The 14,230-nt window shown below is 55.1% G+C and overlaps 1 protein-coding gene across 1 annotated transcript; it reads right to left on the bottom strand.

The window, feature by feature from the left end:
* Positions 1-662: 662 nt before the first annotated feature.
* NHLH1 (nescient helix-loop-helix 1) lies at positions 663-3,812 on the bottom strand. Its single transcript, XM_070467148.1, has 2 exons — positions 3,227-3,812; positions 663-2,919 (listed from the first exon to the last, which is right to left on the bottom strand). The coding sequence occupies exon 2, from the start codon at positions 2,747-2,749 to the stop codon at positions 2,348-2,350; it is 402 nt and encodes a 133-aa protein (XP_070323249.1). The 5' UTR covers positions 2,750-2,919; positions 3,227-3,812; the 3' UTR covers positions 663-2,347.
* Between the last annotated feature and the right edge of the window lie 10,418 nt (positions 3,813-14,230).

Here is a 14,230-nt window from a genome sequence, read left to right as displayed (position 1 = left end):
GAAACAATCTGGGTTTGAACTTCCTCTCTTCCCCTAACCAGCTGTGTGACTGTGGGCTCTTGTCTTCTCTGGACTCCAGTTCCCTCGTCTCTAGGGTAACTTTAGAGCTGCTCCCCGGACTCTTCTGAGATTCCTTCAGCTCTCCTTTGTATCCTGGCCCCTATTTCCCTCTTAGTCCCAGGTGCTCCACTGTGTTCTTTCCTGTATCCAAAAGCTGAGGAACACAAAATGGGCCAAGAACTGTGACTGCAAGGAACTTTGACCCAGCTCAGAGGCAATAATGCTTCATAGCCATGGCGTGAATGGATGCACAGCCCAGCAGCAGGGACCCACAGACACACGTTTAACACGGGTTCCACTGGGACACTCGGCTCCTTCTCTGATCCACAGAGAGCAGGAGCAGAAGCATATCAGAAGAGTCAGAAAGTGTCCCTGGATGGGTATCAAGATGGAGGTACTCCACTTTAGGTGGAGGAGCCTGGGACCTGCTCCACACTCCCCTGCACACGCTGGCATCCCTCTTCTCTCTTTTTTAATTTTCCCACCATAATGAGCTCTCGTGACCCCACAAGAAGTCTCCAAAGCTTGGGACCCTCAATCCCTGCCCTACCATAACCTGCAATCCAGCGTCCCAACCCAGTCGAATGATCCACAGCTGTACCTGGTGCTAGAATGAGGTCACTTTAATTTTTCCTTGTATATGAAATCAGAACTGCAACAGGAGGGACTCACACACGGGACACAGGCCCCTAAGGGCCCACTGTTGGGGAGGGCTTCTTAGGAAGAAGTGAGGATCCTGGGGAGGGCTGGGAAGAGAAAAGAAGCAGGCAGGACTGGGGTGGGATTGCCTGGGGATGGAGGGAGCTGACGGAGGGCCCAGGAGCACTGGGAGGGTAAAGGGGGTATCATCCCAGAGGGTTAGGGTGTCAGGACAGATGGATCCAGGAGGGGATACGGGTGTGGTGAGGGAAAGGGATCCCCCACACACCTGGAGTTGCAGAAGGAACGAGAAAGGGACGGGAATAACCAGGGAGGAAGTAAGAGAGGCCAGGCGAGGGCTGCCAGGAGCCTCCTCACTCTATCCCAAAGTGCACGACTCGGCAATAAATAGTAATATTTATAAATAAATAAGTAAATAAATAGATGAATAAATAAATAAATACGTACATAAATAACATCCTTGTAGAGCTAGGAGTTTGGTGTGAGGGAGGTGGAACATGGGAAGTGTGGGACTGCATCTCTTCTACACGGGTTCTCCGGCCCTTCATTCTGCCACTGACCCCAGCTAGTGAGCAGGTGGGCTCAGCAACGTGGTGGGGAGGGGGGTTGGTGGAGACAACAGGGTCTCAAGGAGGGGTGGGGTAGGGGTCTCTTCCCTGCTAAAAGCAGCTTAAGGAAAGAGAAAAAAATACAATGAACAAGTCATGGGGCAGAAGAGCTGAGCTTTCCCGGAGGGCAAAAACAGGGCATAACCCCTGGATCTGACAGAGTGGGTTTCTCACATCTTTGTGGTGGGCGGGGAAGGAGGAAGCAGATCCAGCCCACCCACTGCCGGGCCTTTTGCAGATACTCTGGGCTGAGTCTGGGGACACACTCCCCTACCCCAAGATCTAGGTTTCCCTTTCTCTAGCTGAACACAAGGAAGAAGCAAACTGGGATGGTTGGGTGGAAGGGGAAGGGAGAAGGCCAAATAGCTCAGAGAGGGCAAGGCACTCACCACCAAGTAAGAACCGAGGTCTGTATAAGCTAAGCCTCAGGAAGAGAGAGAAAACAGGGAGTTTTCCCACAATTCCCAGCTACCGAGATGCCCCTCAGAGGAGTTAACTCCCCGAGCCCCTGTCTCCCAGAGTTAGACTGAGATGCTTGAGAACAAGCCCACCCGACTCCAATCCCTGCCTTCCCCCTTCCTGTTCCCATGCCCCCTCCCTACTATGGGCAGAAGCTGGGGCGGGGTAGAACGAGGGTGGGAGGCAGAGTTGGGACCTGGGGAAGGGGCGGGGAAATCTCTGAAAATTTGGGACTAGGAGTAGGAGAGGCAGCAGCCCATGAGCGAGCCAAGGGGAAGACGCCAAGACTATACCCGCCAGCCCGGCAAACGTTTCTAACCAGCGGGGCCCCGACCACGACCCGTGGAAGGTTCCCACGAGAGGAGCCCTCCGGGGGCCTGGGTGAGTCAGAGAAAGTCGCCTTAATGTGGGCACTCTGCCCGGGCCCGGGCCGTGTGTACATGCCATGCCGAGGTGTGGGGGCTCAGGAAGGAGAGGCCGTTCTAAGCAGTGAGCGGGTGAGCAGGGAGCCCAGCGAGGCGCGGGGCAGACGGGTGGACCCAGGGGGAGGCAGGCCGTGTTCACACGTCCAGCACGTGGTTCAGGTAGGAGATGTAGCAGATGGCCAGGCGCAGGATCTCAATCTTGGAAAGCTTCTTGTCGGGGGGCAGCGTGGGCAGCAGCTTGCGCAGCTCGGCGAAGGCCAGGTTGAAGGCTTCCACACGGATCCGTTCCCGCGTAGCGTGGGCCGTGCGGTACTTGGCCGTGGCGCGCCGCCGGCGCCGGCGCTCCTCGCGGCTCAAGTGCTGCAGGTCTTTCCGGCCCGGCTCTGCGGGCTCCAGGCCCCGGGCCGGGCCCCCTCGCGGCCCCCCGGGCCCCGCCCCGTCGGGGCCCGCCCCGCCCCCACAGTCGCTGAAGCCGGACTCGGCCTCCGAGTGGGTGAGGGGCAGGTCCAGCTCCATGGTGTCTGAGTTGAGCATCATGATGGATGCCCCCCGCCCCGTGAGCCCAGGACCCCCTCCCCACCCCTCCCTCTGGGAGCCTGAAAGCTGGCGGCGGGAGGGGCAGGAAGGGCCTGGGGTGGGGAGGTCTCCACTGAACTCAGGAAGTCGGAGCGCGTCAGGGTTCCATGGTCAGGGCTCTGGTCGGGAGTCTGGAGGAAAGAAGGGGAAATGAATACGGTCAGAGGCAGGAAGGAGGGGACAGCTCAGAAGTGGGGAGCCGGGAGGAAGGTTTAAGGTGGGCTGGGAGCGGGGAGGTACTGTAAGCTTGCTGAAAGGACAGCAGAAACATGGGGTGGGTGCGAAGCAAGAGAGGGGAGCAGGTGGCCACAGTGTAAAGACGTAAGAGAAAGCTGGAAAGAAGGGAAGAGACCCAGAAAGTCAGCAACAGGAAAGGAGGAGAACCCATGAGAAGAATACAGGGCAGGATAAAACTGAGCAAGAGGATTAAAGACCTACCTGTAGGACCTAACGCTGTAGCTCCTAGAAGCAAAGGCAGGGGAAAAACTTCATGACATTGGACTTGGCAATGATTTCTCACATATGACACCAAAAGAACAAGTAACAAAAGCAGAAATAGACAAATGGGACTACATCAAATTTAAAAGTCGCCTGTGCATCAAAGGACACAATCAGCAGACTGAAAAGGCAACAGGAGAGAATATTTGCAAATAATATGGATGATAAAGGATTAATATCCAGAGTATTACAAAGAATTCCCACAGTTCAATGAAAAAAAGAAAAAAACTTGACCAAGACATGGGCAAAGGACTTGAAGACATTTCTCCAAAGATGATATACAAATGGCCAGCAAACATAAGAAAAGATGATCAACATCACTAATCATCAGAGAAATGCAAATCAGAATCACAATCAGATGTAACCTCACACTTGTTAGGATGATTATTGTCAAACACACACACACATAACAGGATAGGGGGAAATTGGGACACTTTGCCCTATTGGTGGGATTGTAAAATGGTGCAACTGTTATGGAAAGAGTATGCAGTTTCCTTTAAAAATTAAAAATAGAAGTACCACATGATCTCGCAATCCCACTTCTGTGTATATGTCCAAGAAAATCGAAATCAGGATCTTGAACAGATATCTGCACCCCCATGTTCACTGTAGCATTATTCACAATAACCAAAATATGGAAACAACCCAAATGTCCATCAAAAGATGCATGGATTAAACAACGTGGCATATACTCACAATAGAATATTATTCAGCCTTAAAAGGGTAGAAAAGCCTATCACCAATACTACAATATGGAAGAACCTTGAGGACATTATGCTAAGTGAAATAAATCAGTTGCAAAAATACAAATATTATATGATTCCACTTCTATGATGTATCTAAGTAGTTAACAGAAAGTAGAAGCAGAAAGTAAAATGATGCTTCAGAGTCTGAGGCCAGGAGTAGGGGAGGTATTGATAAAAAGTTAACAGAGTTTCAGGTTTACAAGATGAAAAAGTTCGGGAGCTCTGTTTCACAACAATGTGAATATACTTAACATTACTGAACCATACACTTAAAATGTCTAATTTTATGTTATGTGTTTTTATCACAATAAAAAAAAATGTTTAATAATTAAAAGGACAGAGGACTGAGCAAGACTGGAACCACGGCTCCAAGAGAGATGGGCTGTGGCTCTAAACCTCTCCCAATTGTGAGGGAACGTTGCAAGCCTTGGCCCTGCCATCCCCTCCCTCCCAGGGCCCGTCTCCACCCTGGCTGCTTCTGCGTGTGTGTGTGTGGAGGGGTGCGGGTGATAAACACGCAGACTGCCCTTTGTAGGGTGGACTGGGGCATACGGAGCTCAGCACCACTACCCAGCTCAACCCCTCCCAGCCCCCAAGCCCCACACGACAGGACCGTAGCAGACGTCAGATCCTACCACCCTGACCACTAGAATCAGGGGGATGTAGTCCCCCCGCCCAGGACAGCCCCTTCCTCCAGCCCTGTCATCAACACTCTCAACCTTGCCATTCCCTGGCCCTTTTGACAACTGTGCAAGGAAGACTGGGGAAAGGGAATGTAATCAGCTCTCCATTCCACACCCTCCCCCAGCTCAAGGGCAGTTCAGAGATGGTCTGCAGAGGAGGATGGGATAGCTTTGGGGGACCTCTGTTTGGGGCTTGGCTAAGGTTTGCTTGTCTCTGGGAGAAGAGGAGGTCAGGGATAGGCAGCTGGAACATGGCCCAGGAAAGGCTGAGGAAAGGGCTTCGCTCTGGGGGAATGTCAAGCCGGAACAGCGAATCACTCATTGGGGGCTCTGCGGACTTAACTTCCAGAAACAGAGGCACAGAGGCTCCTTCGCCATCACCGTCTCCCCTTCCTCGCCAGCCTGAGTTCTCCTGCCTGAAGCAGACCTTCACAGGGTCAGGACTCCCCAGCCTTGCCCCGCCCCACCATGCAGAAAAGAGGCTCAACTGCATAGTTCACTAACAGTAAGCTCTGAGGATTGAGGGGTGTGAGATCATCACCATCTGATGCATGTACACACACAACCATAACAAAAAACACAAGGAGGTGAGTGCTAAAATTTAGGACACACTCCATACTCCAGGATTCAAAGGAACAAGAAAAGAACGCATGGCGATAGCATAGGAGGCCCTGAAGTCAGCACCTCCCAATATGTTTAGTGCTGCCACTCCCCACTCCCGTGCTCCAGGAGGTCAGCTGCCGGGTTCTCCACATCGATCACAGCCCGCTTCTCCCTCTCCCTAGTCCCCCCATTCCTTCATCCCTGATCACTTTACCCTTCCTTCCCCCAACCCACTCCATCTGCTCCCAATCTGACCCCAGTCCCATGTCCACCTGCCCCGCTGTCCTCCCCAACTCCAGTCTGCACGGCAGCGTCTGTTTACCCATCAAGTCAGTCCTCACCCCAAAAGCCACTTCTGCTGTCAAAGTTCCAGGCTCCGAAGATCTGCAGTTCCAAGCATCCGGGGAAGGACTTCCTGCCCCGCTTCTGCCATCCCCAGCCCAACTGAGAATGACAGGCACAAAGAGTCCAAGGGGAGAAGTGGGTAAGAGGGAGGTCCAGGGATGGAGAGAGACGAAGCGCGAGACAGAACTGGAGGGAGGGGACTTGAGCCAGAGAGTGGGAGGGACACGCCCAGCCTTCCCAGCCCATGGTTTCCCCCTTTACCTAGGAGGACCCTGTGAGGGGATCCAAACTGGCAGGACAGGGGGCCGCGCGGACAGCCCGTCTCCTCTGGCTGCTCAGAGCTCATCCGTCTGCAAAGTTACTGACCAGCTTTCTAGACCTCTCCAGGGCAGTGTGGCCGGGCTGCACAGGCTCCGGGGTAGACGAGAGAGGTACACATGTTGGGGATAGAGGGCCCAGGTGGAGGTGGTGAGCTTAGCCAGGTCACTGGGGCCACCCACTCTCACATGCACGAACACACTCACAGACACACACCTGAGCTGGCCCAGCCCTATGTATATATATGGAGATACACACACACACCCCCAGCTCCCCATTGGCTGGCCCAGCCCCCCTTTCTCATCAATATTAAACAGTCAGGCCAGGCAGCCATTGGCAGAGAGATCTGGGAACCCCCCTGGGAGTGGGGGGCGGGGGCTGGCCCTGGGGGGGGCGGGGAGTGGGGGAGCAGGGACATCTGTTCTCCATGCATATTTCATAAGCAAGAAATGGAGAGCTGGGGAAGGGGTGGGGCTGGGGCGAGAGCCAGGGCAGGATCACAGATGAACCCCCTCAGTCTCTCACACCAGAGGCGGCAGGGACAGAGGCCCCTGGCAAGCCAGGTTAAACCATGGTCCCATCCTGATTCCCAGCTGGACTGTGCTAGCCCCTTCCCCTGTCTCCTTTTCCCTGGGAAAAAGGCTCCCCAAGCACTAACAGGGAAGTCTAGAAAAGAGCAAGTGGACAGCACTAAAGCACAGAAGAGGACCCTAGAGTCCTTACGCTCACCAAGATCTCATTCTTCGTAAAGCTGGTTCCCACCAGCCCCCTTGCCAGGCTACCTGTGGCTACTGTTCAGGCCCCTGCCCTCATCACCCCTGGGATTCACCACACCCTCCCAGCTCCCAGCCTCCCACCTACCCCATCACCAGAGGAGGAGTGGGGTCAGATGCCTGACACAGATCCTACAAAGAGTTTTTCTAGGCTGGCTGGCCCAGTCGGACCAACTGAGAATTGAGGACTCTCAGGAGGAAAGAGGTAAGGCTAAATGGAGCAGAGCGCAGGAGTGCCAAGAGAGGAGGAACCGGGGTGGGAAGGACACTGGGGGAAGGGGGCAGGGCACCCAAGCAGGCGTCAAGCATGCTGGGGCATCAGATGAGCAATGCGGAAAACCAGCTATAAAATAATATGCAAATGGGCATTGATTAAGTTCACATCAGTAGCTCAGCTGCCTCCAGCCTGCGTGTGCATGTATGTGCGTATCTGAGGGTGTGTGTATCTGTGATGCAGGGTGGCAGGAGCAGGGAGCAAGGGAAGCCCCACAGAGAGGCAGCAGGCTATGCTTCAGTACCCAAAGTTCTCTTCCCCACTCAGCTGCTGAGCATCTTCATTGAGCCTTTGTGAAGATCCAGAAATGAACCATGGCTGGGAAGACTCCAGAGACTGTGCTACAGTGAAGAAAGCTCTGTCGGCTGTGTGACTTTGAACAAGTAACTTAACCTCTTGAACCTCAGTCATGTCCAACTCTTAGCGACCCTCTGGACTGTAGCCAGCCAGGCTCCTCTGTCCATGGAATTTTCCAGGTGAGGATGCTGGAGTGGGTTGCAATTTCCTTCTACAGGGGATCTTCCTGACCCAGGGATTGAACCCACATTTCTGGCATCCCCTGAAGTGGCAGGTGGATTCTTTACCACTAGCACCACCTAGAAAACCCTCTTGAACCTTAGCCTTTCTTTTCTGTAAAACGGGATTAACTATAGCTGCCACTTAGGTTGCCAGGGAGATTAAGTAAGATAATGCATGTCATGGGTCTGGACCTTAGTAGGAGCACAGCCTACCTTCAGACTTCTGGAAGCATTTGCCATTTCCCCATTGCTGATCAACCTCTTCTGGGCTTTCTGCAGGGTAAGGCATTCCCAAAGGGGAGTCCTATAATTCTTTCCCAAGCTCCCCCACCCCTCCCCACTCCCAGGTCTGGGAGGTGCCAAATCCCACCTGGGCAGGCCCAGACAGGTGCCCAGGCGCCAGCAGATGGGCTGAGCTGGAGGGGAAAGGAGATTTGAGGAGGGGGGCTGGGGGACAGGGGATCAGGTGGCATCTCAGTTCTTGCATCATCATTGCCATGGTGCTGATTAAAAACCAATCTCTACCTAATGAGCCCCCAGCAACAACAATCCTACCTCCCCCACCCTCCTGCCCTCCACCCCATCCAAGGAAATTGGGAGACTAAGAGATTCAGGAGAGAGTGCCATGGAGGAGAGGAAAGATACAGAACAACTGGGAGACGGAGAGGAAACAGAGGAAAGGAAGTGGGAGACATGGGGAGATATTGAGATAGAGAAAAGATGAGAAAACAGTGTCATTAGGTTGCAGACATGGGAAAGATGTAGAGAAATGGGAAGACTCCTAATGGGGAGATGGAGGTGTAGGGGAGACAGAGATAAAAGAGAGAAGATGGGAGCAGAGTTGCCAGGTTGCCAAGCTTTGTGAAAGACTCGGGGGTGCAAGATACAGGGGGACAGAGATGTGGGGAGAGACCTGAAAAGAGGAGATGGTTAGGGAGGCAGAGCTGGGTGAATCGCGGACATGGAGAATACACAGATATTCAGGGATGGACAGAAACCGATGCTGGGAGAGTCCCGAGGGACTCTGAGACAGCATGGAGATGCGGACACGAGGGAGGCGGAGCACAGAGTGTTGTGAGGAAACAAAAAAATTACTGGAGCCAGGGAAACAAGCTGGGGAGACATGACAAATAGGGCTACAGAGCGAGGGACCATTACCGACATGTGAGGCCTGGCTTCCCCAGGGTCAGACAGTGAGACAAACGGGGGCAGAGCCTGGAAGGACCATCTAGCAGAAAGCGAGCATGGCAGGGTGGAGATGGGAGACAGAAACCAGATCCTATTCCCAGCCTCCCTCCTTGGAAGCAGTTTGGCTCAGCTACAGCGGCTCTCCAGCCTCCATCCCTGGAGCACCCGCCCAGGCTGTGCCCAGTGTGAGCTGAGGGCTGATGGTACAGAGGGGTGAGAGAGTGCTCGAGGACAACCTCTGCCTCCTCTGCCGTCCTTCCAGGGTCCAGGAATTTGGAGCCTCCAGCCCCAGTCTTCACTCAGAGATCAGTTTCTGTTCCTTGGGAGAGTAGCTAAAAAGAACATAAAGTGAAGTCGCTCAGTCATGTCCAACTCTTTGTGACCCCATGGACTGTAGCCTACCAGGCTCCTCCCTCCATGAGATTCTCCAGGCAAGAATACTGGAGTGGGTTGCCATTTCCTTCTCAGCATGTGATAAAGAGGGCTTCCCAGGTGGCACTAGTGGTAAAGAACCCACCTGGCAATGCAGGAGATATAAGAGACACGGGTTCGTTGATCTCTAGGTTAGCAAGACCCCCTGGAGAAGGGCACGGCAACCCACTCCAGTATTCTTGCCTGGAGAATCCCATGGGAAGAGAAGCCTGGTGGGCTACAGTCCACGGGGTCGCAGAGTTGGACATGACTGAAGTGACTTAGCATGCATGCATGCACATGAGATGATCATTGTGGTTTATTTGCTAATTCATGTCCGACTCTTGCGACCCCGTGGACTGTAGCCCACCAGGCTTCTCCCTCCATGGGATACTCCAGGCAAGAATACGGAGTGGGTTGCCGTCGCCCTTCTCCAGGGGATCTTCCCAAGGCAGGGATCAAAGCCCGGTCTCCTGCACTGCAGGATTCTTCACTGGCTGAGCCACCAGTGATAATGAGAAGGAGCTGAAAACAAGGAGTGGTGGGCAGCACTACTAATTCTACTGAACTTGGGACCAGCAGACCCGGGTCCGAATCCTGGTGGCCGTGGACACATCATTAACCTTGACTGCACCGACTTTATCATCTGTGAAAGGGGGACAGTGTTACCGCGCTCAGGGCTTTTGTGCCACTATGCATGGGAAAGTGTTGGGCACCCTAAGTCCTTAGGTCGTGCACTGTGATTCCAAGGTGGCAAGAAGTTTCTCTGTACATGTATATGAGGTGTGATGACTGAGGGAGGCTGGGGGGAGCTCGGAGGTCAACTTGGGTTGCCAGCAGCTCCAGGCTCTGAGTGGGGAGGAGAACCCTGGGGGTTGTATAAGGGTCTTTGCTGTATGGAGGGCCGGAGGATGGGGATGGGGGGTGGGAGGATGAATGTGGCTCTGTGACTTTATTGCTGCTTTGCATTTTATAGGCATTCACTTTTTTGCAGATTGTTACTCACCATCTCTTTTCCTCACCACACTGCAGGCCTGTGAGGTAGGTGGCGGGGGAGGAAGGGAGGAGGGGGAGGTAGGGAAGACACAGGGGCAGGGGCCTGCTCCTTGAGGGTGGGGGTAGGGCCTGGAGGAGCTGGAAGCCGTGGGTTTGGCAGGAGAGGGGGTGACATATGTGGGGAGCCCTGGGGACCCAACCAGGCAAGCGACTGGCAGGGAGAGCAGACGGCGTTAACCCTCGCTGCGCCACACTGCCCGACCCTTCCCCAGGAGTGGCTGGGTGCGGGGCTGTTATCAGCTGTGCTCTGGGCCACAGGAGCCTCTGGGCAGGAGCCTCGGTGTGCCTGGGATCTTCTTCCTTGCTTCCTTCCCCGCCTGGGCTGCTTCCACGTGCTCTCCCTGTCTCCCAGTCTGCACCTCTCTGTGCCCCCAGGTGACAGCGGGTCTCCACCACCCTGGCGAACAGCACAACCTGCCCCTTTCTCTGCCGCCAGCCCGCTGGAAGCCCGAGCCCTCTCTCACCCCGGCCCCCAGGCCTCGCCGCCTTTGTGTCCTCGGGCAGCCTCCCCTTTCTTCTCTCGGCTCACCTCTCCCCAGCTCCGGGCCGGTGCTCAATCTCATTAGGGCTTCCTCCGATCACTGCCCACCCCCCCCCCCCCCCCGCCCCCCGCAGCCTCTCCTGCTCCCTCCCCATCCATCTGTCTCCCCCAAGCCCTCCTCTTTTGTGTCCACCCATCTGTCACCGCCAGCCCTGGGCCCACTCCCCCTGGCCACGCCCGCCCGGCCTCTCTCCCCTCAGGCTCAGCTCCCTCGCAGGCTCGCGGGCTCCTTCCCTCCTTCAGCCCAAGGAGGGTTGCCTACTGCCACTTGCCCTTCCCTCCTTTTTTCTTTTCCCAGATATCCTTTCAGCTCTGTTGTTCCTTCTTTCCCTCCAGTTTCCCTAGCTCCTCCTCAGTTGATGGGGGGAGGAGGGGACTCTGGGGTCCCGGCCCCCAGGCCCTGAGCAGCCAGCCAGCCAGAGCCAGCGTGGGTAACATTTACTCACAGTTGCATCATCTCCTCAGGCCTCCTGAGATGCCCCCTCCACTCCTGCCTCCACGTCCTCTCCGGATGGGGACAGGGGCTCCAGCTGCCCCTCTTCACCACAGCTATGTGCAAGCCCCTCTACCTTCTGAGTGTGGGGCTCCGGAAGAAATCAAATCCCACCTGACCCTGACCTTCCAAGACTCTCTGCTTCCCAAAGGTCACTTCAGCAACCCCCACCAAGCTTGTTTTGAGTTGGGGAGGCCGAGTTTCAGGATGGCATATTTACCACGCTACGCCACTACCCACAGTCATCTGTCCCCGCGTTAGAGGGCGATCAGCCCCCCACGCCCACCCCGCCCCCGCTGAGGCCTCCCTCACCCATGGGAGAACTTTCTAACCACCTTAGAAAGCTCGTGAATCAACCAACCCTTCAAGCCATGCCCTGCCCTGTGGGGTTTATGATGAAAGGGAAAAGGGGAGAGAGGCGGACAGCGCAGGGCTGGGCCTCAGATGACAGCCTGCTCTGACTCCACACATGAAAACACGGGGCCCAGAGAGGGGAGTGCCCTTTCCAAAGTCACACAGAGCATTGGAGCTACTCCAGAAAATCTGGTCCTGAGCCCTTCCCACAACTTCAAACTCCTCCCTACAAGCCTGCCCAGAGCAAACCTCCCACCCTCTGAACTCAGGTAGAGACTGTTTATAGCACTGATTTTGCAGGGAGCAAATGCTGCCTGGCCTGGTGATTTATCCCATGTGCCATCGAGACTCTGGATCCCAGGTCTCTACGGGAAGGTGCCGTATCTCACACCCGTTTATGATGCTGGGACAGAGTGCCTTGCCCATTGTCAGGCTCAATAAATGTTTATTACCGCTGTAGCTGCCAGTGCAGATATAAGAAATGTCTCACACAGCTCCAATATGCTGTGGAGCCTTCAGCAAGCCACGTCACTCCTCTGAGCTGCCGTTTCCCCATCTATCAAATGAGTTAGACTATAAACACAGTTCCTAAGGCCTTATTATATATGGTCCCCGGAAGAGACAAAGTCCTTTTGAACAAGGTGGGATGTGGGTGCAGAACACCAGACTCTGGATGGGAACACCTCCTCCCAGGATGCGCCCCTGGGAGCAGCGACCCAGACGGGGGAAGCGGAAGAGTGAACCCTTGACTCGGAGAAGCCGGGAAGAGACCGGGGAACAGCAAAGCCTTCCGTCTCGTCTCCAGGGGCCAGGTGTCACAGAGGGGAGACAGGACAGACTGGGTCCCGGAGCAGGGTGGGCAGTTATTCAACTATGCACCTGCACTGGTGGGGAGAGAAGGCGCAGTGGGAACTAGCAGCGCGTAGGAGGAGGGAGGGAGGGAAGCCCTGGGAGCATGGTGCAGGCAGGGGATGACAGATTTGAGAAGGTGCAGGGCTGAGCAAGGCCTTGGACCGAGAGAGAGAAGAGGGAGGCTAAGGAGTTAAGTCTGTGGCCTTACGATGCTGCTGGTCAGTCCAGTGTGGTTTCCGGGACACAGGGGGAGCCAGGGGAGGAGTCAGACTGTGGTCTCAGACAGGGGACCCCAGTGAGGGTCAAAGCCCCTTCCATGGAGCCTGGCCTCCCCACAAACCATGTTTTTTGGTTTTGTAAGATTTGGGGTGTGGAGGGAGGGTGGGGTAGGCATACTGTGGAAGGCGAAAGACAAGCTTTGCTGATTTCCTCCCTAGGTGGCAGGGACTAAAGGATGGAGAACGGAAAGCTGACATCCTGTATCCTCTCCTGCCCACCCCGCCCCTTGATTCTTCCCAATCCTCTGCTTCCCTGTTCAGCCCCCTCACTGGTTCTCAGCCACTTCCCTACTTCCCAAAACTGCCAGCAGGATGAGGGAGCTTAGTGCTTTGTCCGCTGGGAGACCTGTTGGCCGAGGGAGGCGTGGAGTGGGCCCAGGCGATGGTGGCAGCTGTGCTCAGCTCCCGCCAGCACGGAGCAGCTTCTCCAGCTCAAACCGGGAGGGGTGTGGTGGAGGGAAAGCAGCGGGGTTTATTTCCCGCACATCCCCAAACCCCAAACAGCCCCCTGAGGGAACTTGGAGAGAAACCTCGGGAAAAATCACCTCCTCTCAGCAGGATTTGCAAAGGTAAACAGTTCTATCAGGAAACTAAGAGGAGTGCTTAGGACTCTGAAACGGCCAGCGCTTCTCCATCTCTGCCGTCTCCATGCACGCTGGAGACAGGCTCGTGGCCAGCAGAGAGGGGAGAAGGCTGGCTTCAGGCGCCACTCCTGCAGGCTCGCTCCCACTCTCAGCTGATTCAGCCCCTTCCCAGCAACATCCGACAGCTCTGCCACACTCCAGAATTCTGCCTGTGAGGACCCAGGGAATTCGAGTACCTCCCTAGTGCAGAGATTCTTTTCAGAAGAGTGTAAAACTACTCGTTTTGGTCTACAGCATGCCCACTGACAGAGCCCAGACTGCTTAGCATGCCACCCAAGGTCTCTGTGACCCGCCCCAGCCTCACTGCCTGCAGTTTCTATGGCTCAGGGGCACTGAACCACCCACGGTTCTCAAACGTGCCCCGTGCCTTTTCCCGGCTCTGTGCTTCCACACCTGCTGAGCTCTAACTCGCTGCCCAAGTGCCTCCTCCTCTTCGCAGCTTTCTAAATGCCACCACCACTGCCTTGAACCCCTCCATGTGCTGCCAGAGCACGGTGGAGAGGCTGTGATTTCTCCATTTAGTACACCTAGTTGTGAGCGTCTGTTTCTCCCTTCCCCCCAGATGTGAGTTACTCAAGGGTCAGGGCTGCGTGCTCTACGACCTTCATCTCTGTACCCCAGCTTGGGTCTCAGATAGGGAAAGAAATGTCTGTCGAATGCAGAGTCGCAAGAAACTATTTACATCACTCTCACGAGAGGAAAACCAGGGGCCAGAAGGAACTCTTCTGCTGGAGTGTCTGTTTTTGACAGTCACACTCCTGGGGCCCTCTGGGAACTGAGAAGAGAGCACGGGAGGTTGCAATTCTACATCTCTGATCTAGGGTCACTGAACAAGGGGCTGGGCAAAAAAATAGGTAATGGTACGGG

This window comes from Odocoileus virginianus, chromosome 5 (genome assembly GCF_023699985.2).
Source record: "Odocoileus virginianus isolate 20LAN1187 ecotype Illinois chromosome 5, Ovbor_1.2, whole genome shotgun sequence".
NCBI lineage: Eukaryota > Metazoa > Chordata > Mammalia > Artiodactyla > Cervidae > Odocoileus > Odocoileus virginianus.
This window is presented reverse-complemented; position numbering and strand designations above follow the sequence as displayed.

Coding starts and splice junctions, on each gene's coding strand:
- NHLH1 (XM_070467148.1), bottom strand. CDS start 2,749: ATGATGCTCAACTCAGACACCATGGAGCTGGACCTGCCCCTCACCCAC.